Below are 27,103 nucleotides of genomic sequence, written 5' to 3' on the forward strand. Positions count from 1 at the left end.
CCTTAGCCTTTTTGCTCAAAGCTAGCACTCTATCACTTAAGCCATATCTCCACTTCCTGCTGTTTCTGGGTGGCTCATTGGAGATGACAGTCTCACAGACTTTCTTGCCCAGGCTGGCTTTGAACCACCATCCTCAGGTCTCAGCCTCCTGAGTAGCCAGGATTACAGGTGTGAGCCACCTGCACCCGGCTGCGGTGTAATATTTCTTAGCAGGACAATCACAAATGACAGTAGGAACACATTTGTCTCCCAGCTAGAATTTGTTCCCCTTTATTCTAGGAATGGCACCATGTTTCCTTCTGAAAAGTCCACTCCCTACTGTGATCATGGGGCCCAGGAAGAGCTGCAGCTCAGAGCCGGGGGGGGGGGGGGGGGGGCGGGGGGGGGGACATCTGGCTCCCCAGACAAGGTCCTCAGAAAGCCTGCATCCAGCTGTGCCATAGCAGAGCCCCTGTGGTGTCTCCAGCCTGGGGTGGGGGGGGCGGGGTTAGTGGCCTCTCTTCCTCCTTGTTGCCCCTAGTCCCCTTCAGGTCCCAGGGCTGAAGTCACTAGACTAGACACCCACCCAGTTTTTAAGCAGTTTGTTTTAAAGAGGAAAGGCTGAAAATGCCGCTAGAAGGCACCACAAAATATCAGCTCCTTAGGTTAGGGGCCCCTTGGGCTCATTAAAGGGCCACCTTTAAAGGAGTCCCCACGCAACATTTGATAACACAGTAATTAAAGACTAAGCCCGGTGTTGGTGGCTCACACCGCTAGCTACTCAGGAGGCTGAGATCTGAGGACTGCGGTTCAAAGCTAGCTCAGGCAAGAGAGTCCAAGAGACTCTCATCTCCTGTTCAGCACCATAAAAGCCAGAAGTGGAGCTGTGGATCAAGTGGTGCAATCCTTGTGTACAAAAGCTCAGGGATAGCGCCCAGCCCCTGAGTTCAAGCCCCAGGACCGGCACACACAAAACGAAGCTGACTGACACCTATAATCCTAGTTACGGAGGAGGCTGAGATCCAAGAATCCAGCCCATGGCCAGATCAGCCGGAAAAGCCTGGGAGACTCTTACTTTCAATTAACCATCAGAAAGCTGGAAATGAAGCTGTGGTTCAAGTGGTGTATAGCTAGTCTTGGGCAAAACAGCTAAAGGAGAGTGCTGGGAGCCTGAGTTCAAGCCCCAGGACCAGCTCAACGTTTGGGGCTGGGTTTTGTTTCTAGGTGGTGCGTGTTGCTGCATTTGGAGAGTTGATAGAGACACGGAACACATTACACCTCTTGTGGTCATTCTGGTGATGGTTTTATTGGAGTAGGTGAGCGCCCTGGCAGGTCTGATACACAGTCAGGCTACCTTTCAGATACCCCTGTGTTTGGTCTCTTTCATGTGGCCCTCAAAGCCCCTCCATGTTTTCTTCCCCGCCCGGGCAACCTGCTGCACAGCCGGCCTGGTGCCTCTCCGAGCCCCCTTTCCATCTCCGGAGCCCTCCCCAGCAGAGGAACCGCAGTCTCCAACATGTGTGGATCACACAGGAGCATCCTGGATTCCCGCTGGGTGCCCCGGGGGGTGGGGGATGGACGCAGCCCGGCCCTCGGCAGCTGGGGTCCCACTATCTGTAGGAGAAGCAGCCCTTGGCCGGAGGCCGAGGCGAAGGCGGCTGCTCCGGGTCCCCCAACACTCGGAGCATGTACGTGCCCATGTAGACGAGAAACTGCCCGGTCACCTGCGCGGCATAGGACACGAAGCGCAGCACACTCCTGCAACAGAGCAGAAAGGGGCCATGCAGAGCCCCGAGAGGCAGGGGCAGGGCATGGGGGGGGGCAGGATGCTACCCCCAGGACCGAGAGCCCAAGGACGGTCCTCTGTGTCCTGAGCTGCCCGGTGTCCCCCGCGCCTCCCCAGGCTCCTGAGAGCCCAGCCCGGGGCCAGGCCTTACAGATCAGGCTGCAAACACCGGGTAAGTGCGATCCCATGATCCAAACGATCCGTGAAGGTGCTTGGGAGATTCTAGCTCGTTCTTGAAGACACAGGGAAGGAATATCTTGTCCTGGGCTTGCCCCTTAAGTCCCCAAATGGAGCCAGAGTTATTTTAAACTAAAAAAGTTTAAAGCCTCACTTTCCCCATCCTTGGTCTCAGATTCCTCCCCTGTCGCATGACGGTAGGGGGCCATGCAGCTGTGGTTGAAGCTACCCCCTGGGAAAGGGGCCCCTCACAGCCCCCCACCCTGAGCCTCCCGCAGGACTCCAGGGGGCCATGGGACCCCGGGAGGAATCAGTGACACCAAGGCGCTTGCTGATGTGGGGTGTGAGGTGCGGCTCATTCCCTTCGTTTTACTTCTCTAAGCTCTCCAGCCTCACGTTGAGAACGAAGTCAATCAGCTCTGCTCTCTCAGCTCAGCACAGAAACAAAGCTCACCTGGACATCAGGTGCTTGCCCCTCCAGCAGTGACCAGGGGCTAGTGGTCAGCCACTGACAAGCCCTGGCGGGAACCGGGAGATGATGCCTGAGACCACGTGTGCAGGACCGAACCTGGGGAGAGGCGGAGGCCACTTCTCCCGGCACTGCCCCCGGGCGGAGCAGGGCATCCTTAACAGGGACAGTGCAGAGGGGAACAGAGTCCTCAGAGAAACAGGCAGGCCTGCCCCACCCCAGGGACAAAGACAGCACTTGAAGATAAGTGGTGCAAGGATTTGGGGCGGGGGGGGGGGGGGGATATTGGTGGTGGTGGTTGGTTGTGGGGCTTGGACTCTGAGCCTGGATGCTGTCCCTGAGCTCTTCAGCTCAAGGCTAGTGCTCTACCACTTGAGCCACCACTTCTGGTTTTCTGGTGATTAATTGGAAATAAGAGTCTCAAAGGGGCTAGGAATATGGCCTAGCAGTAAAGTGCTTGCCTAGCATGCATGAAGCCCTGGGTTCGATTCCTCAGCACCACATATATAGAAAAATCCAGAAGTGGTCAAGTGGCAGAGTGCTAGCCTTGAACAAAAAGTAGCTCAGGGACAGTGCTCAGTCTGTAGCCTGGGCAGGCCTCAAACTCATGATCTTCCTGCCTCACCCTCCCAAGTGCTTGGGATATAGGCATGTACTACCACACCCGACAGTACTCTTTAGACCAGCCCTCCAAATCCTGCCTGCTGCTGCCAACCTCTCCTCTACTTCTACCACAAGGAATTAATTATTCAGAGATTCAATGGGAATTTGCTGAAGGGGTGCAAGGGTTCGCCTGGAGCATGTACAATCATAACTCATTTGAAGCCAGACCCTGGAGGATCACACCTGTAATCCTAGTCCCTCAGGAGGCTGAGATGTTTCCAGCCCAGGCAGGAAAGTCCAGGAGACTCTTATCTCCAGTTAGCCAGCAAAACGCTGGAAGCAGGTCTGTGGCTCGAGTGGTAGAATGCCAGCCTTGAGCAAAAAAGCTAAGCCCTGAATTACACTAAAAAATTAACACCCCCACACACTCATTTTAAAGATCATAAGATTCAGACCTCAGAGAGGTAAGTCAACCGCGAAAGAGCACGTAGTTTCTCAAAGGAAGGATTGCAAGGGACACTCCCAAGCCCGGACTCCCTGGCCAGGGTGCGCTGCAGTTATAAAGCAGGGACACTAGAGAGACATCTCAGTGACAGAACCAGCTCTGCTATCGTGTGGACAAGTGTCCCTCAAAAGCTCTGTGCTTGGGTTGGCCTTGTGCAGGGAACTGTTGGGAGGTCGGGCCTACTTGGAAACCTTCCAGTCTTACGGGAGTGTGCCCTGGGGGCGGGGGGGGGGGCCCTGACCCTTTCCTGTCCCTCTCTTTGCCATCAGGAGGTGGGCAGCTTCCTCGGCCATGTGTTCCCACCACAGCGCACAGCTCAGCTCAGGCCAGAAGCAACGGAGACAACTGGTCCTGGACCAAAAGCTCCACACTGTAAGCCAAAAAACCCTTTCCTGTTCTTAAGATGATTTGTCTCAAGTATATTGTTACAGCAACAGAAAGCTGGCCGAACACCAAATGTGAAGGACGGATTGTGAGGCGGGCTGCTCAGATGTGGTCCTGGCCTGTTAGATGATGGCATCCTGGCACTTTGTGGAGAAGGAACTGGTCTGGGCCATGTAACCAGCGAGGTGTCATTTAACAGGAACAGAGAGGACACGGAGAAAAGTATTCATGAAGGTTTTGTGGCTACTACAGCAAGCCCGGCCAGAACCTTCATGGCTCATAGTTTAGGTATCTGACCTTAGAATTAGGGGTGCGTGCGTGCGTGCATGTGTGTGTGTGTGTGTGTGTGTGTGTGTGTGTGTGTGTGTGTCTCAGTACTGGGTCTTGAGCTCAGGGCCTTGTGCTCTTGCTTGGCTTTTTTGCTTGAGGCTGGTGTTCTACTGAGTCCCACTTTTACTTCAGGCTTTTTGCTGGTTGACTGGAGATAAGAGTCTCTCAGATTTGTCTGTCCAGGCTGGCTTCAGCACTGATCCTTAGACTCGGCCTCGGGAGTAGCTAGCTAGGGTTACAGATGTGAGCCGCTCAAGCTCAGTTTCGAATTCAGATTGTTACATAGTTAGATCTAGCCCTTCTGAGTGAAATTTGGATCTTCTTTGTAGTTGTGACTTAACTTTTATGTCCATTTAGAATTTAATTGTCTTTGGAAGGAAAGAAAATCTGCCTGGTCCTGCCTTTGAGTTTTCTGTGGCATACATAGCATGAAATGGCTAGGACAATGTGGATTGTAGTGCTTGGAGACGCATTGGCACCTCCCAAGCCGGCCCTGGGAGCAGAGAAGCCACCTGGACCTGGACCTGGGGGGGGGGGGAGCACCAGACCCCCAAAGGGAGCCCTCAGAGCTCGTTACCTCAGCAAGGCCTTGAGCCCAGTGCACCGGATGTCGTAAGACACGGAGTACATGTCATACATGGTGGCCTTGACATTGAGGCAGCCCAGGAAGTCCTTGGGATTCAGCCTGTACAGATCGAAGGTGACTCTGGCTATTCCCGATTTCTTTGGCTGCTTGTAGACTGGCACATACTTGGTACCCTAGAGCAATGAAGGAGGGAACAGACTTTAGGAGCACTGCAAACAGGGAACCTCAGACTTCATGACTCTGCTATTAGACTCTTTCAAATGTCAGCTTAAAACCTAACAATTAAGCTGTGCCAGTTGAATCGTTTCTTTTCTTTCTTCTTTGTGCCTGTACTGTGGCTTGAATCCAGAGCCTGGGTGCTTTATCTTAGCTTTTTCATTCAAGGCTGGGGCACTGCTACTTGGGCTATAGCTCCACTTCTAGCTATTGGGTGGTTAATTGGAGATGAGGTCTCAGTACTTTCCTACCCATGTTTGGCTTCAAACCATGATCCTCAGAGCTCAGCTTCCTGAGCTACAAAGGATTACAGGTATGAGCTACCAGCACCCACGATTGCGCCGTGGTTTTAGCAGGCCAACGTGTCTACCCTCCAAGTCCAAATACATAACTCCAAATCCTCCTGTAATTGCCTTCCTGTTTAGTGACCTCGCTTTAGGTCCTGCATTTGAGGACTCAGGTTTCTCTAAGCTTTTGCTGTTCCCATTGTATCAGGTTTTGTCCCCTGCGGTTACTAGAAAATAGGGCCCACAACAAATGCTTACAGAATCCACTTTTGACAGCTCAGGACACCCACTGCCCTGGGTGGGGCATATGCAGACAGCATGGCCAGGTTTTTTTCTTCTTTTCTTCTTTCTCGCCCTTCCTTCCTTCCTTCCTTCCATCCTTCCTTCCTTCTCTTCTTCCTTCCTTCCTTCCTTTTTGGTGGCACCTGAGTTCAGGTCCCTGTACTTACTGGGTAGGTACTTACCCTTTTATCCTTTGGACATTTATTCTATTCTATTTATTTATTATTTTTTGCTGGTCCTGGGCTTTGAACTCTGGGTCTGGGTGCTATCCCTAAGCTCCTTTTGCTCAAGGGTAGCAGTCTACTACTTGATCTACGGCACCACTTCTGGCTTTTTCTGTGACTAATTGGAGATAAGAGACTCACAGATATTCCTGTGCTGGCTGGCTTTGAACCAGGATCCTGCTGAGTAGCCAGAATTACAGGCATGAGCCACCAGTGCCCAGCTTGCTTTGGTTATTTGGGAGATAGGGACTTATGTTTATGTCTTGGGCAGCCTGGACTATGATGTCCCTCTTTATTCCTATATACCTGGAACGACATGACAAATATATTAAAGCACAAAGGGCTACCTACCAAGTGGCAGGGCCCAAGTTCAAGCCCTAGTACTGCAAAACAAAGAAAAAACTATGGTAGGACCACAAAGTCACAAAGGGGTTTTAGCTACTATCTTGCCACAGTTCATCATTTGCCTCCCATTCCTTTCTGACTGTCCCTCAATGACTCTCTTTAGTTTCAGAAAGCTAACAGGCAAGTGCCCTCTCCTCTGAGCACAACAGCTAGCTGATTCCCTGCCCTGCTTCTTCCTTAAAGGGCCAGTCTGCTCCGGCACGGTTCCACGGTGGGAATAAGGAGAGAGACCTCTGCTGGCTATTTCTTGGTTGAAGTTCTTGTTCAAGTCAAAGCGGCCTTGGGATAGACCTACCAGGACACAAGTGAATAATCCCCAGGGAGGCGCCCTGCTCCACCCTATAAATCAAGACAAGATCCAGAGCCAGTGGGTGGAGCTTGGCATCCAATCCCTCCTGGCTCAGAAGATGCCAACCCCAATTCCTGCTGGAGACAAGGCCTCAAACTCTTGGACTCACCACTTCATGATCTTCGCATCAACTATATCTCCAGACCTGATCCCAGCCCAAATTCCCAGGCCACACTTCTCTGAGATGCTAAAACATGTCATCAATGAATCATCAACTCCAAATTTACTGCCAAGTTCTCATCTACAAAAGCAACACCTGGTCCCATGTCCCTTTACACCTGTAATCCTAGCTACTCAGGAGGCTAAGATTTGAGGACTGAGGTTCGAAGCCAGGCCTGACAGCAGTCTGTGAAATTCTTATCTCCAATTAAACACAACTTGGAAGTGGAGCTGTGCCTCAAGAGATAGAGTACCAGCCTAGAGTGAAAAACCTCATGAACAGTGCCCAGGCCCAGAGTTCAAGCCCCACTACCAGCATTAAGATAAACAAACAAATAAAAAGAACTGCTGGATGCTACATAGCTATTGATTGTACCTATTAGGGCTTGAACCCTGGACCTTGTGTTCTCAGTGTTTTCATTCATCGCTGGTGCTATACTACTTGAGCCACACTTTCAGTCTAGTTTTTTTGCTGGTTATTTGGAAGTAAAATCTTGTGGATTTTTCTGTCTTTGAACAGTGATCCTCAGCTTCCTGAGTAGCTAGAATGCGACCCACTGGTGCTTGCTCCTTGTTAGGGTGTGTGTGTGTGTGTGTGTCTGTCTGTCTGTCTGTCCTAGGCCTTGAACCCAGGACCTGAATGTTCTCCCTAAGCTTTGTTATTCAAGGCTAGCGCTCAAGCCACACCTCCACTTCTGGCTTTTTAGTGGCTAATTGGAGATAAGAGTCTCAAAAACTTTCCTGCCAGGGCTGGCTTTGAACCATGATTCTCAGAGCTCAGCCTTCTGGGTAGCTAGGATTATCCTGGCCCTCATTAGTTTTAAGTGTGTAAAGGATCCTGTGATGAAAAGGTTTGAGGCCCAGTTGTTCGGTGTCCAATCTGTGCTCATTCCCTTGGCATAGGGGATGAGACGGAGCGGGAAGGGCCTGCAGCTGGACTTCACACCTGTTCACACTGGAGTGTTTCACTGATAAGTACATACAAGCTTATGTGTGTGTATGTGTGTGTGTGTGTGTGTGCATCTACAGAGATGTGCACTGGCGAGGGAATGAGGATCTGATTGCAGCATATAGTGTCACTCACACTGGTGACGGATGCTTTTATGCATCTCTTCTGAGGTACAGGTGCCTGAGTGTCTCAGGAGACATGTCTAGGGCTGTGCCTGGGTCAGAGGCTGTGCCTTGCTCTACTGTTTAAAAGATCTGTTGCTCAGAGAACAAGAGCGCTTGTTATCATATGTCCCACAAACAGCACAAAGCGGGTTTGGGGTTTCCACTTCTTCCTCGCTTGCTTTGCTCCCTAGCCTATGACAGAAGTAGGTTAGCCCCACCATTTTCGTCCACCAGGATGCGCTGCTCACCACAGCCCCCCCCCCCCCCCAAACAAACCAAAAACGATGGGCTGGAACCTCTACTGTAAACCAAAACTCCTTTCTTCTTCTTAATCAGCTCAAGTATTTTATTACGGTGAAGAACAATGACTAACACACATACGCATACAGTTAGACAGAGAGACAGACCCGAGGAGTCACACACACACACACACACACACACACACACACACACACACACACACACACACACGGACTCGGCTATGTCAACCTGTCCAGTCTCCTGAGAAGCAGACAGGCACTGGCCACAGGTTGGATCTGTTGTTCACAGAATCTGCAGTTTCTCACTGGCTGAACTTGTTCCTCAGAATTATTGTTTTGAATTATAGAGCCTAACCATTCGGAGGCAGCCAGTTTCCTGGCAACGTGAGCACCCCGTGTTATTAGGTGAGTGCACAAAGCGCCTGAGGAGGTACCGAGGCAGTCCCCCAGGGGGCTATGTGTGCCCGAGGGCCCAGTCGGCACGGTTCTGCTTGGATAACCAAGTTGTTGCTTACCGGGGTCCACTTCTGCCCCTTCTCCAGGATCATGAAGTGGGTGTTGTCCCCTAAGGTCTGAAAGAACTCCTCCGTGTCCACCACGGTGCCGTCCTCCTCCAGCACCAGTGTGACCAGGCCAGCCACGATGACCAGGGCGTCCAGCGTCTAGTGTGCAACGCAGGAACATCAGACGGAAGCCAGACTTTCCCGTTAGGCACATTTGAGAAGCTACAGTTTCAGACATGTTGGCTGATTTGGGCAAGCCTTTAATGCTGATATTGGCTGATTAGGACCTACAGGTAAGCCTTTGAAAGAGAGAGGGGTGGGTTTTTGGGGGGGGGGGTTTGTTTTGTTTTTAGTTGCCTAACTCCCATTTCCTGCATAGGAATCAGGAAATATTTCTCTCACTTTCTCCTTCCTTTAACCTATTACACTAAAATAAACTCTTGCTAAAACTTAAAAAAGAAAAAGGATTTTTTTTGGGGGTCAAATTGGGGTTTGAACTCAGGGTCTCATGTTTGTTAGACAGGCATTTTATCCCTGAGCCATGCTTTCAGCTACTTTTTGCACTGGTTATTAGTATTTCTTTGTGTGTGTGTGAGTACTGGGGCTTGAATTCAGAGCCCAGGAGCTGCCCCTGATCTTTCTTGCCAAGGCTGGTACTCTACTATCTGAACCACAGCGCCACTTCTAGCTTTTTGGTGGTTAATTGGAGATAAGAGTCTCACAGACTTTCTGCCCAGATTGATTTCAAACAGTGATCCTCAGAGCTCAGCCTCCTGAATAGCTAGGATTGCAGGCCAGAGCCACTACTACCCAGCACTTGCCCTGGTTATTTTTCTTCCTATCACATCTGGGACCACAGGCTGTCACCACCGTGCCCAGCTTCCCTCACTGAAATAGACTCCTGGGCTCTTTTGCCTGGCTGGCCTAATCCTCCTTACTTCAGCCTCCCACATAGCTAGCATGATAGGTGTATGCTACCTGGAGCCCAGCTGAGATCTTTAGTGGACTTATTTTCCCAAGAAACAGAGGTAAGGGATTCATTTTTTTTTAAACCAGTCCTGGAGCTTGAATTCAGGGCCTGGGCACTGTCCCTGAGCTTCTTTTGCTCAAGGCTAGCCATAGCATCACTTCTGGCCTTTTCTGTTTATGTGGTACTGAGGAATCAAACCCAGGGCTTCATGCATGCTAGGCAAGCACTCTACCACTAAGCCACACTCCCAGCCTGAGATAAGAGATTCTATAGAATATTCATAATGTCTATGATCACCTACGTACTTAGATGACTAAAGTAAACAAACCTGCATGCACTGTATTTAAGAACTGTAGCCTCAGCCGGTGCCAGTGGCTCACACCTATAATCCTAGCTTCTTAGGAGGCTGAGATCTGAGGATCATGGTTTAAAGCCAACTTGGGCAGGAAAGTCCATGAGACTTTTTTTTTTTTGCCAGTCCTGGCGCTTGGACTCAGGGCCTGAGCACTGTCCCTGGCTTCTTTTTACTCAAGGCTAGCACTCTGCCACTTGAGCCACAGCACCACTTCTGTTTTTTCTATATATGTGGTACTGAGGAATAGAACCCAGGGGTTCATGTGTACAAGGCAAGCACTCTACCACTAAGCCATATTCCCAGCCCCCATGAGACTTCTATCTCCAATAAAACTCCAGAAAACTGGAAGTGGCACTGTGGCTCAAGTGGTAAAGCACTGAAGAGCTCAGGGACAGCCCCCTGGGCCCAGAGTTCAAGCCCATGACTAACAAATAAACAAACAAACAAGCCAAAAAACCCAAAGCAAAAAAAAACCCTGTAGCCTCATGTTGCTTCAGAGGTTGTGCTGGGTGCTCATTTCTCATTTCCATGGGTATCTTATCTGAGCTGTACTTTCTCTGACACTCTAGACAATTCTTCCTTATTTGGTGGTCTAGAACACTGTTTTAGATTAAGGACTATTTTCTCTTAGCTTTTATAATCAAAACCAGTCTTCTCGAGTCCTTAGAATTCTCCCTTGTCAAAGAAACAAAGCTATTATTTCAACTGATCATTGATTTGAAAGTGTTTTGTGTCTGAACATCAGTCTTTTATGGTACTGAGACACAGTAAGGTTTCCTAACAACTTAGGCCTACCCTTCACCCACTTGGAAATGGCTCCGGGCAGAGCCCGGAAACCAAGAGAGGGCTTGCTGAGTCTGACACGTCGTCTTCTTTGCCTCTTCTGTCTTGACACTGGCTGGGCGCCATGCCTGTTGGCAGGGTTAGCTGGAGGGGGCTCTGTGGGCTGGCAGGAGGACTGGGCGTGTAGTACCTTACTGATGAGCTCCTGCAAGCTGGTGGCCATTACTCCACGTCGGCTGCTCCGGTCATGGTTGGAGACCCGGAATGGGCGAGCTGCAGGCATGATGGGCGTTAGCAGCACTTTCTTAGTCTGTGAACCCATAAACGCCAGAGGCCTGCAGAGGGAAGCAGGGAGGAAACCATCGTTAATGTTGGTTGTGTTTTTCTTCTTAAGCAGTTTGAACAGCACAGAAATAATGTCATGTTAATATCTACATTTAAAATAAAGAAGTCCAATGGTAGGGAATTACTGAAAATTATGCATTGAGAATCTGGGCATCAGTCACTCATGCTACTCAGGATGCTGAGATCTGAGGATCTCAGTTCAAAGCCAGCCTGGGCAGAAAAGTGAGAGCCTTATTTCCAGTTGAGCAGCAAAAGGCTAGAAGTGGCTCAAATGGTAGATTGCTAGCCTTGAGCAACGAAAGCTAAGGGGCAGCATCCAGGCCCTCAGTTCAAGCCCCAGTATAGCGCACACACAAAACTTTGCATACACATACTCTCTAGCAGCACATTACACTAAAGGCATACCCACCTCTATCCCTATCCTGCCAGATGATCTCAACCCTGCTGAGGAGGTTTGAGAAGGCATAGTAAGAGCATCAAATTCAAAACAAGAATTAAGAAGGGCTTGGGGGGGGGGGCAGCTCAGTGATAGGGTGTATGCCTAGTATGCCTAGTATGCTTAGACTCCACATGGGCGTGTACACACATGGACATACATTTACACATGTATGTAATAAGATTGGCTCAGCAATTAACTTAAAAGCCAGCTATCGGGGCTGGGGATATGGCCTAGTGGCAAGAGCGCTTGCCTCGTATACTTGAAGCCCTGGGTTCAATTCCCCAGCACCACATATACAGAAAATGGACAGAAGTGGCGCTGTGACTCAAGAGGCAGAGTGCTAGCCTTGAGCAAAAAGAAGCCAGGGACAGTGCTCAGGCCCTGAGTCCAAGCCCCAGGACTGGCCAAAAAAAAAAAAAAGCCAGCTATGGGTCACTGTAGCCACAAGCCTTGCTTTTCATTTCGATACTGGAGATGGAGAGCAGGGCCTTGTAAATGCCAAACATGCACTCTGCTCGGGAGCTGTACCTCCCGCCTCAGCCAGTTTATGAACTGAGGGTAAACTAAGGACAATGGAACTACTCATGTAACAGATTCCCGAAGAATGGAGCAAGGGTTTCAGGCCTAAGTCCCAAGCCAAAAGAATCGAAATTTCTTCGCTACCACTAAGCCAGGCTAAATCTCTTAAAATATTCACAGATGGTTATTCTTTTCTTAATGTCTAAGTAAGTGGATAATGTTGGAAACTGTAAATATCATTTAAATATAATCCTTTCTCTGTCTCTTAGGAAGACAAGTCCATTGAAAGTCTTAACTTTCCTTTTTCTAGGCAAAGACTAGTTTCTGACTCTTTATCAGTAAATGATTTGAAAAAGGCACCGTTGCCGGGCACACCTGTCATTCCAGCTAGGGCAGGAAGCAAGGCCTGTCTGGGCAGAAATGCAAGACCCTATTTAAAAAATAATGAAACCAAAAAAGGCTGGGGAGTGTGGCTCAAGGGCACAGCACCTGACTGACAATCACAGTGTCCTGAGGTCAAGCCACAGTACTGACACCGAAAAAGAAAGAAAGCTGGGTGCTAGTGGCTAGCTACTCAGAAGGCCTGTAGTCCAAGAGTTCAAGACCCACTGAAGCAGTCCATGAGACTCATCTCCAACTAACACCTCATCCCCCCCCCCCCCCCGCATACATATGCAGAGTCAGAAGTGGAACTTTGGCTCACACCAACCAGCTTGAGCAAAAAAGCTAAGAGACAGCAGCCCAGAATTCAAGCCCCAGGACTGACATAAGCAAACAGACAAACAAACAGATAAAATTGAGCCTTGAACTCAGGGTCTGAGCACTGTCCCTGGCTTCTTTTTTTTAATTTAATTTATTTATTAATTGAACATAAATTGTTTTACAAGGTGTTGTGCAAAGAGGGTGCAGTTACATAGTAGGGCAGTGTGTACATTTCTTGTGATATCTTACGCCCTGTTTTTCTTTCCCTTCTCTAGGTCAGGTAGACATATATGCAATATACAATGTATCAAGAACATATACAGTAGCCACGTGGCCACGCCCAAGAAAGTTCGCCTAGGGCTTTAAATGTAATGTCGATATTAGACAATATGTCGACAGTAGTCTTATATGAACGTACATACATAGCTTTTGAGCTATTGTATTCCCCTGAGAGGTCAATTTTTGACCTTTATATGTTGAGTAGTTGTTTGGTTTTAGTTACATACTGTTGGGTCACTGCCCCAATCCTGTGGGGAATACTATTTGACAAGCAGTTTTTGATTTCACAAACTTGGTCTCTACTGTCTCTCTGTCTCCCTTTCTTAACAGTCATATAGCAGGGAGATCATGCCCCTTTGTTTTCTGTGTTCTAGGCTTGTCTCGATCAACATTATTTGTTCGAGTTCTGGCCATTTCCCCTGCGAATAACAATATTTCACCATTCCTAATCGCTATGTAGTATTCCATTGTGTATAAGTACCATATTTTTTGGATCCATTCGTCTGTGGAGGGGCATCTGGGTTGTTTCCTTATTTTGGCTATTGTGAATTGTGCCGCGATAAACATGGAAGTACAAATGTCTTTTTGATATCTTGGGGCTTGCTGTTTAGGATAGATGCCTAGGAGTGGTATGGCTGGGTCATAGGGTAGGTCTATATTGAGCTTTTTGAGAAACCTCCATACTGTTCTCCCAAGTGGTTGTACTAATTTGCACTCCCACCAACAATGGAGAAGGGTTCCTCTTTCCCCACAGCCCCTCCAGCATTTGTTGTTTCCTGAGTTCAGAGTATAGGCCATTCTCACTGGAGTGAGGTGGTATCTCAGGGTTGTTTTTATTTGCATTTCCTTTACTACCAGGGATGTTGAACATTTCCTCATGTGTTTCTTTGCCATTTTTATATCTTCTCTTGTGAAGTCTCTCTTTAGCTCTTTTGCCCATTTTCTAATTGGTTTATTGGGCTTGGAGGGGCTTAGTTTTTTGAGTTCTCTGTTGATGACCAATATCAGGCCTTTGTCTGTTGCTGTGCAGGTAAATATCCTTTCCCATATCGTTGGCTGTTTTTCTGTTTTGGTGGCTATGTCCTTAGTTGTGCAGAAACTTTTTAATTTGTAGTAGTCCCATTTGTCGAGTCTTTCCCCTATTTGTTGTGCCCCTGGGACTCTATTCAGGAAGTTCCTTCCTGTGCCTATAAGTTCTAGCGTCTTTCCTACTCTGTCCTTCAGTAGTTTCAAGGATTCAGGTCTGATATTGAGGTCCTTGATCCATTTTGAGTTGATCTTGGTGCATGGTGATAGGCTTGGGTCTACTTTGAGTTTTCTGCATATGGCTGCCCAGTTCTCCCAGCACCAGTAGTTGAAGAAGCTATGTTTATTCCATTGTATGTCTTTAGCTCCTTTGTCGAATATCAACTGACTGTAAGAGTGCAGTTTTATTTCTGGATCTTCAATTCTAATCCATTGGTCTTCCGATCTGTTTTTATACCAATACCAGGCTGTTTTTGTTATGATGGCCCTGTAGTAGAGCTTGAAGTCTGGTATTGTGATACCTCCTGCACTGCTTTTTTTGCCTAGAATTGCTTTGGCTATTCTAGGTCTTTTGCTGTTCCATATGAATTTATGGATTGGTTTCTCTATTTCAGTGAAGAATGTGGCTGGGATTTTGATAGGGATTGCATTTAATTTGTATAACAATTTGGGCAATATGGCCATTTTCACTATATTGATTCTGCCTACCCATGAGCATGGGAGGTCTTTCCATCTCCTTGTGTCTTCTTTGATTTCCCTTATTAGATTTTTATAGTTTTCATTAAATAGGTCTGTCACGTCTTTGGTTAAGTTGATCCCTAGGTACTTTATTCTTTTTTTGGCTACTGTAAATAGAATTGTTTCCATAATTTCCTTTTCTGTTTGTCTATTGCTGGTGTACAGAAAAGCTGCTGACTTTTGTGGAATGATTTTGTATCCTGTCACTTTGCCAAATTGGTTTATTAGGTGTAGGAGTTTGGGTACTGAGTTTTTTGGGTCCTTCAGATATAAGATCATGTTGTCCCTGGCTTCTTTTTGCTCAAGGCTAGCACTCTACCACTTGAGCCACAGCACCACTTCTGGCCTTTTCTATATAATTGGTGCTGAGGACTCGAACTCAGGGCTTCATGTATACAAGGCAAGCACTCTACCACCAGGCCATATTCCCAGCCCCTAGTTTTTAACCTTTAAATACTTGCACAAGGGGGCTGGGAATATGGCCTAGTGGCAAGAGTGCTTGCCTCATATACATGAAGCCCTGGGTTTGATTCCCCAGCACCACATATATAGAAAATGGCCAGAAGGGGCGCTGTGGCTCAAGTGGCAGAGTGCTAGCCTTGAGCAAAAAGAAGCCATAGACAGTGCTCAGGCCCTGAGTCCAAGCCCAGAACTGGCAAAACAAAAAACAAAAAACAAAAAAAAAAAACTTGCACAAAGGGGTTTCAATACAACATGTCAATTTGTGTATACAATGTATCTTGATCAGTGTTGCTCCTTATTCTCTCCTTCCACCTATCTGAATCCCAACTACAGCATTTTTATAAACAAAGCAAGATATGCTGGGCACGAAGGGCTCATGTCTGTAGTCCTAGCTACTCAGGAGACTGAGATTTGAAACACAATTCAAAGCCGGGTGAGATTCAAGTAGCAGGGCACCTGCAGTGAACAGTGTGTCTGTACTGTCACTGGAAGGTGGCCCAGCCTCTTTGGAGACTGCTGAGATCTCATACAGTGCTTATGCACCTGGGCAGATATGTGTACAGAGAAGAATGAAATGAAGGGCATGCCTTTTGGACACCTCTTTTCTTTTCCTTCCTTCTTTCCTTCCCTCCCTTCCTCCCACCCTTCCTTTCCCTTCTTATTCCTTCTTCCCTCCCTATCTTCTTCCCTCCCTCCCCCCTCTTTTTTTAATTTAAGTTTTATTGTAAAGGTGATATACAGAGACGTTACAATGATATAAGTAAGGTAATGAGTACATTTCTTCTTCTTCTTCTTCTTTTTGCCAGTCCTAGGGCTTGAACTCAGGGCTTTCTTTAGCTCAAGGAGGCAGTCTACCACTTGAGTCATAGCGTCACTTCTGGTGTTTTCTGTTTATGTGGTGCTGAGGAATCGAACCCAGGGCTTCATGTATACGAGGCAAGCACTCTACCCCTAAGCCACATCCCCAGCTGTAGTACATTTCTTTTTGAACAGTGTCACCCCCTCTGTCATTTTCTCCCACTTTCCCCCACCGCTCTCCCCCTTCCTTCCTTCCTTCCTTGCTTTCTCTCTCTCTTTCTTTCTCTCATTCTCCCACTCATTCTCTCTTTCTCCCCCTCCCCCCATTTCTTTTGTGTGTGTGTGTGTGTGTGTGTGTGTGTGTGTGTGCGCGCGCGCGCTAGTCCTGGGACTCGAATTCAGGGCCTGGGCACTGTCACTAAGGTTGTTTTGCTCAAAGTTAGTGCTCTACCTTTTGAGTCACAGCTCCACTTCCAGCTTTTTTATGGTTAAATGGAGTTAAGAGTCTTATGGACTTGTGCTGTCGAAGCTGGCTTTGACTCGCAGTTCTCAGATATCAACCTCCCGAGCAGCTAGGATTATAGGCACAAGCCCCAGTTCCTGGCTTGGGACAAGCTTGTAGCTGCTGCAAAAAGAGATCCAGGGCTGCAAACTTATCCGCATCCACCCTGATAGATGGAAGTCCTAGGGAATTCCTGAGTTGATGGCCAGTACTTATAGCCTATGATTTAGCAACACACACACACACACACACACACACACACACACACACACCTTTATGCTTTTTTTCCCAATCAGATTGAAATTTCTTTATGGACAAAGGCTCCTTTATTATATTCCTACAATGCCTAGCGAGGTTCTAGGCACATAAGTTTTAAATAGTATGTTCCTCACTTGGAACTCTACCAATTGATCCAAATAAAAAAATTCAATGATTTGCCAAATAATCTGCTAGCTGAAAAACTGATCGAGGAAAAGATGAAGTGGCGACCAAAAATCATCATGTTCCGCCAGGGTTGGGAGCGGGCAGTCACAGTTCAAGACCAGCCTTAGACACAAGATCCATTCTCGACCCCTAGTGGAGACACGCCTATCATCCTAACTCCGTGGGTGGCTGACATTGGGAAGATTGTAATTCTAGGCTAGCCCTCAACAGAAAAGTCTTTAATTCCATCTCAACAGCTAAAGCTGGGTGGGGCAGCAGGACCTGGCCCCTCAGCTGCAAGGGGAAGTCTAAAACAGGCAGATTGTGGCACAGGGATGTGTCTAGGCATAAAGGAAAACTCTTTCTCAAAACTAATCCGTGCAAAAAGCCTCAGTACTCATTTAAAAAATTGTCAGGTTCAGTTCATAAAGCAGCTTGATCAATGATATCAATAGTGGAGGTTGTCAACTGATCGGCACCTACAAATAAGTGCTTCATTTCACATAAAACACACACACACAGAGAGAGAGAGAGAGAGAGAGAGAGAGAGAGAGAGAGAGAGAGAGAGAGAGAGAGAATTGGACGTTCGAGAACCAGGTCTAGATTGTTAGCAAGAATGTATCTGACATGTATTTGGTCAGCATCACAAGGGTGCCTTGTGATTCTTTTCCTCTGAGCATTTGCCACGCCAGCGATGTGATTGACTCTTTAAATACACTAATTACCATCACCCCCTGGGAAGGAACAGTGCCTTCTCTCATCTCAGATGGCAAGCTAAGACCCAGAGTGATTTCGCAAGGTCACACAAGGTCATCAGGGAATAAGGCAAGATTTGATGCCAACATTCCCCTCTTTTTGATGGGGTGAAGTTTGCTTTGCTGGTCCACTGTCTATACTCTGCCTCAAGCTCCTCTAAACAATAGGAAACATTGCTGTAGGTTGATGGTACAGAGTGTTTGTAGTTCACACCTCAGTTCCTGTTAGACTAAGTCACTGCTCAACGTGTTTCCACTGGGGCAAGGCCAAGGAGAATGCACTGGGTGAGGCCCACTGACTCGGCTGCCCATCAAAGCCATTGGAGCCGGGCTCTGTGACACGCAGCGCAGCTTCTGAACTTTCACCTTGGCTCGGCAGCGTCGCACCAGATTTCTATTACACAACCTGCTGTGCACACGCTGCCGAGTTCACACATGGCCCTGCCTCTGCAGACCTGGTGAAGACAGCAGGCGGCCATGATGCCCTGACTTCCCACTGAGAACCCCAGCTTTCAGCTCACCTAATCACACTACGGGACTTTAGCTCATGAGGTCCCCACGGAGAGGACTGAAAGACAGACACGCGTTCACATGACCCCAGATAGATACCTTTGTGCATTCGTTCGTCACCTGGGAACTTACAAGGTAAGTCTCAGGACTTCAATCAGGGAAGTAGGTCAGAGATAACAACTGCTAGAATGGAGGTCCAAGCCCAGCCCAGCTTTCTCAGGGGTGTGTGTGTGTGTGTGTGTGTGTGTGTGTGTGTGTATAGCCCAGACTGGCCTCAAACTCACTATCCTCCCTATCAGCCTTCTAAGTGCTAGGATTACATGTGTGTAGCTCCACACTCAGCTTTTCACACTGGCTTTCTTACCTCAGTGCCTGTTCTACCAGATGAAATCTTTCCCACAGGACAGGCAGCACCAGCACTGGCCCTCACCACCCAGAATCTCCCCCCCCCCCACTCACCCCCTCCCGAGAGCAAAACGCCATGGCTGGCTGCCACTGGTGGCTCACACTTGTAATCCCAGCTACTTAAGAGGCCAAGACCGTAGGACCAAGGGTCAAAGCAAGTCTGGGTAGAAAGGTCTATGAGACGCTTATCTCCAATTCACCAGCAAAAATCTGGAAGTAGAGGTGCGGCTCAAGCGGCAGAGTGCCAACCTTGAGTGACATAGCTAAGGGTGAGTGAGAGGCCCTGAGTTCAAGCTCCAGCACAGCACACACGTGCAGACACATCCACCTACCCCACCACAACCACTGCTACGATTTATGAGCACGTCTAGAACCTGCTCGCTGAGCCCATACCACCTGACCCACCTAGGTCCACGCCAGGATGAAGACAGAGATGGCAGGTCCTGACCTTACAGGCCAGACAACATCTGAGCTGGTTATCCCTGGTTACCTGGCTGATCTGCCCTGGCTAGCATCCACCAGCCGGTGAATGAGCACATCCTGGGAGTTCTGAGTTCCCATTGTCCTTGCCCATCAGACAAGACAAAGGGCTGGCAACCAGTTCTGGTCCTCCCTGCCCCCACCTGCCCTCAAGACAGCCTGGGCAGGGAGAGAAGGCCATACAACCCATACTGTTTCCTAACCCAGACCTGGCCCATGGTGGAGAAAGACTCACAGAGGACCCGAGAAATCACTGAGCACAGGGATGTCACCCAGCACCATTCTTGTGTGTGTGTGTGTTCAAGGATACCACTCTACCACTTGAGCCACAAGCTCCACTTCCAGCTCTTTGGAGTTTAATCGGAACCACACAGACTTTTCTGACTGGGCTTCAAACTGCTATCCTCAAATCTCAGCTTCCTGAGCAGCTGGGATTACAGGTGTGAGCCCCCATGCCACGCCGCCCCCACCCTTCTTAACTAGCATGAGGGCAGCGGCTCAACATGTTAAATTATATAAAGCCAAGACTCTTTTATTTATTTATTTTTTTTGCCAGTTCTGGGCCTTGAACTCAGGGCCTGAGCACTGTTCGTGGCTTTTTTGCTCAAGGATAGCGCTCTGCCACTTGAGCCCAAAGCGCCAATGCTGGCTTTTTTTTTTTTTTTTAATATATGTGGTGCTGAGGAATTGAACCCAGGGCTTCATGTATGCGAGGCAAGCACTCTACCACTAGGCCATATTCCCAGCCCCCCAAACCAAGACTCTTTAAGATTGGAACACATGAAGGGCTTAAATGAACATTTACATACACTGAACTTATTTAACAAATATAAACAAACCAACTGTGGTCCAGCTAGCTGATCAACAAGTCACCCAACAAAGGCACATAGTGACATGTTCATCCTACTTCCTTCCCACCCAGGGCAAAGAGAGAAAGCTTTGTGTCCTTGGTCATAAACACCAAAAACAGAGTTGCTAATTCCATTCACCAACCCACCAATATTTTTTCAAAGTTAAAATAATATCCTGAGGGGTAGAGGATGAAGTTTAGTGGTAGAACAAGAAGAGCAGGGCTCAATCTCAGGACTGCCAAAACAAATCCAAACAACAGGACCATGGAGGAGCCTCAGAATTCTCCTTTTGGCTATACTACCTCCAAGAACAGGTGATCCCAAGTTCCTGGGAGAGCAGGTACAAATGATACTCTGAAACAGGAAGGAAAGTAACCCACTAAATGGAAAAATTATAAGGAAACAGGCTGTTTAAGGAAGTAGGTTGTGTGCCCAGGGGGAAATCTGGGGATAACAAAAATCAGATTTCACAGAATGTTCTTGAATATTGTGAGATAGCTTATCTCCCAACAAGGTGGGGGGGGTGCTGGGGGAACAGAGAAATGTTTGTTTTCTTCCCTAGGGAAGCAATGAGTTTGCCAACTTAAGATATGAAGCAACAAGCCAGTGAGGTGCTGGGGGCTCATGCCTGTAATCCTAGCTACTCAGGAGACTTAGCTCCAAGGACTGCAGTTTGAAACCAGCATGGGCAGGAAAGTTCCTGAGACTCTTATCTCCAATTAACCACCCAAAAGGCTGAAGTGGAGCTATGGCTCAAGTGGTAGAGCATCAGCCTTGAGCAAAAAAAGCCAAGAGACAGAGTCTAGACCCTGAGTTCAAGCCCCCAGGGCCAGCACAAAAAAAAAAAATTGCATCTATACAGACTTGGTCATTACTCCCTAAACAGCCCAGTGTAACCACTATTCACAGACCATTTACATTGTGTTCAGTATGATAAATAATCTAGAGGAAAGCATTCAGGAGAATCTGTGGATTGTGTGGAAGTGACACATAGTTTTCTATAAGGGTCATTAGCATCTATGGGTTTCTATGGTAGGGATCCTGAATTCATCTCCTGAAGACATTGAGGGGCAACTGTATTGCTTTCCAGTCCAGACCTGGGTCCCGAACCTGCCTTTCCCCAGAACTTCAGGATTAGCCTCTGTTCACTGGGCGGCATGGAGCAATCTCATTTATGGACCCTGGGGATAGGTTAGTTTTATTGGAGAAAAGTTCACATCTACTATTAGTTTATGGCTTGTGGAGCGAGTGTGTGTGCACACGTGCGTGTGCCACAGCTCAACTTCCAACTTTTTTGGGACCTACCTGGAAGTAAGAGTCTCTAGGACTTTCCTGTCTGGGATGGCTTTGAACCACAATCCTCCACTCTCCGTTTCCTGAGTAGCTAAGATTACAGGAGTGAGCCCCCGGTGCCCAGCTGCAAGTTTTGAAATATACTTTCTGCCAGGCACCAGTGGCTCCCAGTCGGCCTCCTTGGGAGGGTCGTAATTTGATGCCAGCCCTTGCAGCTCCTGAGATCCCTTTCTCATCCCATAGCTGAGCACTGTGGTGCACAGTTATCTTCTGAAGTCACAGGGTTAGGCTGAGGTTAGGAGGACCAAGACTCCATCTCAATTAAAAAAAAAAAAAAGCTGGGCGTGATGTTGTGTGCCTGACAGCAACAACAATGGGAAGCTTAAAATAGGCAGACTGCAGTTCAGACACACATCCTGATGGGAAGCAATACCATTAAAAAGGCAAAACAGGCCTGGAGGCGTGGCTCAACAGAAGAGCACCAGCTTCACAAGTGCAAGGCCCTGAGTTCAAATGCCAGGACTGTCCAAAACCCTGCAAATAACCAGCTTGTGCAGTTGGTAGAATCTGTGAGGAGGAAGTGGAGAGCCAGCTGTACTTTGGTGCCATCAGTGAGGCAGGTATCACCCAAAGAATATTTGGGGAGAGATGTTGACAGAACAAAACCCAGACTTCATTGCTGCTTTGAAAAGGAGGACCCCCGAAGAGGAATAAAGAGTAGGAGCTGGGGCTGGGGATATAGCCTAGTGGCAAGAGTGCCTGCCTCGGTATACCCGAGGCCCTAGGTTCGATTCCCCAGCACCACATATACAGAAAACGGCCAGAAGCGGCGCTGTGGCTCAAGTGGCAGAGTGCTAGCCTTGAGCGGGAAGAAGCCAGGGACAGTGCTCAGGCCCTGAGTCCAAGGCCCAGGACTGGCCAAAAAAAAAAAAAAAAAGAGTAGGAGCTAAGACAAGCAAGCAGCAGGGGGCCCAAGGACCTCCAGGTGGGCGGTGGTGAGGTTAGCTATGGTCATGAAGGGGAAGGCAAGGCTTGAGAAGCACTTGTTAGTCCGGGAAAGGGGCCTGTGGCCCCAGGGACGGTGCCCAAGGTGTGTGGGGGGGCTGGGGGGGGAGGCTTCTCAACAGCTGGCCCAGCTAGGTGGGCTTGTTGCAGTCCACACACACATGTCAGAACATGTGTGTTCTGTGTTGTAATCTGGACAAGAGCTGGCTGGGCTCATGACCTCATTCTTACCCAAATCCCCCAAAGTTTGGTGCGCTAAGGGAAGTTAATCCATGACGATGAAGTCCTTGGAACCTTGGGGACATTATTAGAGCAGCACTTCAGGTTCACAAGGCAGAAAACAGGAAGCTTTGCTCGTCATAAGGTGAATTCCTAATCGACTGTCACTAGCAAGATTGCACCGGAGTAACAGATGTAGAAAATCAAGTTTCTTGTTAAAAGCAAAAATGTTCCCTGGTGCTGGTGGCTCACACCTGTCATCCTACCTGCTCAGGATGCTGAGATCTGAGGACCACAGTTCAAAGCCAGTTCAGGCAGGAAAGTCCATTAGACTCTTAGCTCCAATTCACCACCCAAATGCTGGAAGTAGAGCAGTGGCTCAAATGGTAGAGTTCCAGCCTTGAGTGAAAAAGCTAAGGGACAGTCCCCAGGCTCTGAGTTCAAGTCCCAGTACTGGCACACAAACAAAAACTACTGTTTTATCCTTCTTTATCCTCTGTGGTGCTGGCGATGGAACCCTGGGCCTCACGCATGCTAAGCAGGCACTCTACCCCTGCGCTCCATCCTCGAGCCCCAGAAGATGTCCTAACCATTACAAAAGCAGCCATTCTGCACGAAGTATAAAAGGTAGATTTTCCGAGAACTGCAACCATAATTTGTCCCTAACTAAAAGACCTTCACAGCGAGGCCCTGCTAAGCTGAAAGGAATGTCTTGAGGTCAGATGTGTCATTGTGTTTTGAGTTGCCATCACCTCATAAGCGAGTCACTTCCACCTCACTTGCGACTCCATGGGGTCTTCGCTCAGACACGTGCTGCATGTTGGTCAAGTGTTGCAACCTTCAGATGCACAAACAGGCTTAGCCTTAATTCTTCTTTCCTCCTACTCAGATGCAAACCGGTGACCGACTCGCGTGCTCTGACTGTCCTTAAATCTCAACCCAGCCATTTCCACAGTGCTCCGGGGACACCGGGGGAGTGGGTGTGTGGATAGAGTCCGTGGAGAAGACCGAGAGGGATGCACTCTGAACAAAGCCATGCTTGCCTTCTGGAAATGGGCGGGTGGCTGCCATTTGAAGAAATGGAAGAAAAACACAAAGCAACCAAGGACTTTGGCTGTGAGTTTGAACATGTCTATGAAGACAGGTGTGAGGTGTCAAGAAGCCCATGAAATAACTCCAGAGGCTGGCCAAGAAAGACAAGATTTTTAAGAAGAAAATCAGACTCCAGTAGCTCAGACCTGTCATCCTAACTCAGAGGATTAAGGTTTGAAGCCAACCTGGACAGAAAAAGTCTGTGAGATTCTTGTCTCCAATTTAACCACTAAAAAAAGCTGGACATGGGGCCGTGGCTCAAGTGGTAGGGCACCAACTTCAGGTAAAAAAGCAAAGGAGAGTGCAAGGCTCTGGGTTCAGGCCCCAGTATTGGAGGCTCCCATCCCCCCCAGACCCCCCAAAAGAGATTTTAAAGCTGAAATAGAAACAGGAGCAAAGAGGAGTTGCTGAACGTGAAGGTGTGGGTAACGTTTGGGATGGCCAGGGTGCAGACAGAATGAAGAAATCTGGACAAAAGCAAGCTGTGACAAAGCGAACTCTCCATTCCATGGCTATAGAAGCATCGGGATTTCTGTCCTTTGCCACCTACACCTGGAATGAAGTCTACTGGCACTGTTGTCTGTTTACTAAACCTGTACAGAGGTAAAGAATTCTGTGGCTCACCTTTCCCTTTGCCAGGTATTTGCAAGGAGGAAGGAAACCGGGGCCATCCACAAAGTGACAGGCATCTAGCCTCGCACGTTTTCCATTCGGCTCCGGTGACTTGTAAGTTTCCACATTCCCACGTCTTGTGATGTGAGTCCCTGCCCCTCCTCCAGACGAAGACCCTCAGAGGGCTGCACATCCCGTTCATCACTAAGGAAAACCTGCCTTTTAAAGCGCTCAAGGATTTCATCTGTCCTGAATGACTTTCATGATTTTTAGGGGAACTAGATCTTCCCTCTTAAATCTATGATCTGGTTTGTTTGTTTTTTAAGTTACCACCATATGATGATTCTACCAAGAGTAGGATTGGACTACAACGGTGTGAAAATAGAGCCGCGCATAATAGAAGTCAGGCCCCCCAACTTGCCCCCAGGAGTCCTGTGAGGCTCACACATAGAATTCTAGCTACTCAGTAGGTGGTTCAAAGACAGCCTGGGCAGGAAAAATCTATGACAGTGTTATCTCCAATTAACCATCCAAAAGCTGTGGCTCAGGTGGTAGAACACGATCACTGAGAGGAAAACCGCCAAATGAGACCTTGGGGTCCTGAGTTCAAGGCCCAGTACCGGGCAAGGAAGGAGGAAAGGAAGGAGGGAAGGAAGGAGGGAAGGAAGGAAGGAAGGGAGGGAGGGAGGGAGGGAGGGAGGGAGGGAGGGAAGGAAGGAAGGAAAGAAGGAAGGAAGGAAGGAAGGAAGGAAGGAAAGAAGGGAGGGAGGGAGGGAAGGAAAGAAGGAAGGAAGGAAGGAAGGAAGGAAGGAAAGAAGGGAGGGAGGGAGGGAGGGAGGGAGGGAAGGAAAGAAGGAAGGAAGGAAGGAAGGAAGGAAAGAAGGAAGGAAGGAAGGAAGGAAGGAAGGAAGGAAGGAAAGAAGGGAGGGAGGGAGGGAGGGAGGGAGGGAAGGAAAGAAGGAAGGAAGGAAGGAAGGAAGGAAGGAAGGAAGGAAGGAAAGAAGGGAGGGAGGGAGGGAGGGAGGAAGGAAGGAAGGAAGGAAGGAAGGAAGGAAGGAAAGAAGGGAGGGAGGGAGGGAGGGAGGGAAGGAAAGAAGGAAGGAAGGAAGGAAGGAAGGAAGGAAGGAAGGGAGGGAGGGAGGGAGGGAGGGAGGAAGGAAGGAAGGAAGATGGCTATTACCAACTCCAGAGGAGAGTGTCCCCGCAAGTCAGGGCCAGAACTGCCCCAGGAGGCAACGCGGGCCCACATGTGGTCAGGCCCCAGGCCCCGCGGTTGTGCGGGCCCCCGCAGGGCAGCCGGGGTGCATCTGCTCCCGCACTTTCCCACGGTGCCTGGTTCCCGTTCCGGGGACGCGCCGGTGTGAGTCATGAGAGCCCCACCGGGCACCTGTGACACCCTGCCGGTGGAGCCGCGGGGCGCTGGGGGCGCTGGGGGCCGGGGCGGGGGCGGGGGGCGCGGGTACCGGGCCGAGGGGCATCTCCGAGCGCGGGAGAGGCCCGGTACCGGGGCCGCGGGGGTGCGACTCGCCTGATGAGCGCTCCCGCGTAGTCCCTGGCGGTCTCCATGGCGCGTCCTCCGTCCGTCCGTCAGTCCGTCTGTCTGGCCTCCCGCCACGCACCTCCTCTTAAAGTGGCGCGGTCGCCGGCCCCGCCCCGCGGCGGCGGGGCCCAGATCTCCGCGCTCTGCCAGCGCCGGCCGGGCGCTCCGCCAGCGCGCACGAGTCCCCGAGTGCCCGCACCGCGCTCCGCCAGCGCGCACGGGTCCGGCCCGCCAGCCCGCACCGCGCTCCGCCAGCGCGCACGGGTCCCCGCCCGCCAGCCCGCACCGCGCTCCGCCAGCGCGCACGGGTCCCCGCCCGCCAGCCCGCACCGCGCTCCGCCAGCGCGCACGGGTCTCCGAGTGCCCGCACCGCGCTCCGCCAGCGCGCACGGGTCCCCGCCCGCCAGCCCGCACCGCGCTCCGCCAGCGCGCACGGGTCCCCGCCCGCCAGCCCGCACCGCGCTCCGCCAGCGCGCACGGGTCCCGGCCCCTTCCCCGCTGCGGGGAACAGCCCCAGCCGCCCTGCAGCCCCTCTGAAGTTTGGGGCCGCTGGGGGACATTAGCCATGCCAGGAACATCGCCTTGTCTGGGGAAAAGCAAGTCTTTTATTAGTAATTATTATAATAACGATTATATTCGCGCTGGTGGGGTGCTCCTGGGGCTTGAACCCAGCACCTGGGCACTGCCCTGAGCTTTCGTGCTCCACCGCTTGAGCCACAGCCCCACCTCCAGCTTTTTGCTGGTGAGTTGGACGGCCCAGTCCAATCCCAGTCTTCAGAGCTCAGCCTCCTGAATGGCTAGGATTACAGTCAGGAGCCCAGGGCACCCGGCTTTCTCATTATTACCTCAAACAGCCCAAAGCCTAGGAAACCACTTACTTCTGTTCTGTTCTGGTAATAAAATGGTAGCAATTCTCCAGACCTCCCCAAAGGACAAAGACTGACCTAATGGTCAATGAGCCAGGCCAGGCCTGGAACTTGGGACTATTTTAACTCTGCATCCCTTTGTCATTCATTCCCTGTGTCCAGTTCTTATTTAACCCGGAGCCAATGTCTGCAGCACAGAAGATGCACCGAAGTGCTGTGGGCTGTGGCTGTCCTGTAACAGAACTTCCTCAGCTCTTCACCAGGTCTCTGTGTCTGGCACATGAGACAAGCGGCCGGACCTAATTGGGGGACTCCTAGCCTTTAGGTCCGAGATATACAAACCCAGTTTCAGGTCCAACCAATTCAGTTCATCTTAAAGAAAAATTATGACTGTGGGAACAATTCAAACAGACCAGAAGAAGCATGAGCGCCCCACCCCAGTCCCTGGGTTCAATTGCTATGCAATTTCCCCCCTCATTTATCGGTCTAAAATGAATGTTTTGGCAGTACTAGGAAC

At 49.5% G+C, this 27,103-nt stretch overlaps 1 protein-coding gene across 1 annotated transcript; it reads right to left on the reverse strand.

Annotated features, from left to right (window-relative positions):
• Nucleotides 1-1,263: 1,263 nt before the first annotated feature.
• Cidea (cell death inducing DFFA like effector a) lies at nt 1,264-25,849 on the reverse strand. Its single transcript, XM_048363430.1, has 5 exons — nt 25,709-25,849; nt 10,916-11,060; nt 8,630-8,776; nt 4,811-4,992; nt 1,264-1,737 (listed from the first exon to the last, which is right to left on the reverse strand). Exons 1-5 carry the CDS (start codon nt 25,744-25,746, stop codon nt 1,590-1,592), a joined length of 660 nt encoding a protein of 219 aa, XP_048219387.1. The 5' UTR covers nt 25,747-25,849; the 3' UTR covers nt 1,264-1,589.
• Nucleotides 25,850-27,103: the final 1,254 nt, after the last annotated feature.

Source organism: Perognathus longimembris, chromosome 15 (genome assembly GCF_023159225.1).
Source record: "Perognathus longimembris pacificus isolate PPM17 chromosome 15, ASM2315922v1, whole genome shotgun sequence".
NCBI classification, from domain to species: Eukaryota; Metazoa; Chordata; class Mammalia; order Rodentia; family Heteromyidae; genus Perognathus; species Perognathus longimembris.

Coding starts and splice junctions, on each gene's coding strand:
- Cidea (XM_048363430.1), bottom strand. CDS start 25,746: ATGGAGACCGCCAGGGACTACGCGGGAGCGCTCATCAG. Junction 11,061..25,708: donor TACGCGGGAGCGCTCATCAG/GCGAGTCGCACC, acceptor TTCCCTCTGCAG/GCCTCTGGCGTTTATGGGTT. Junction 4,993..8,629: donor AGGGGCAGAAGTGGACCCCG/GTAAGCAACAAC, acceptor TCATTGCTCTAG/GGTACCAAGTATGTGCCAGT.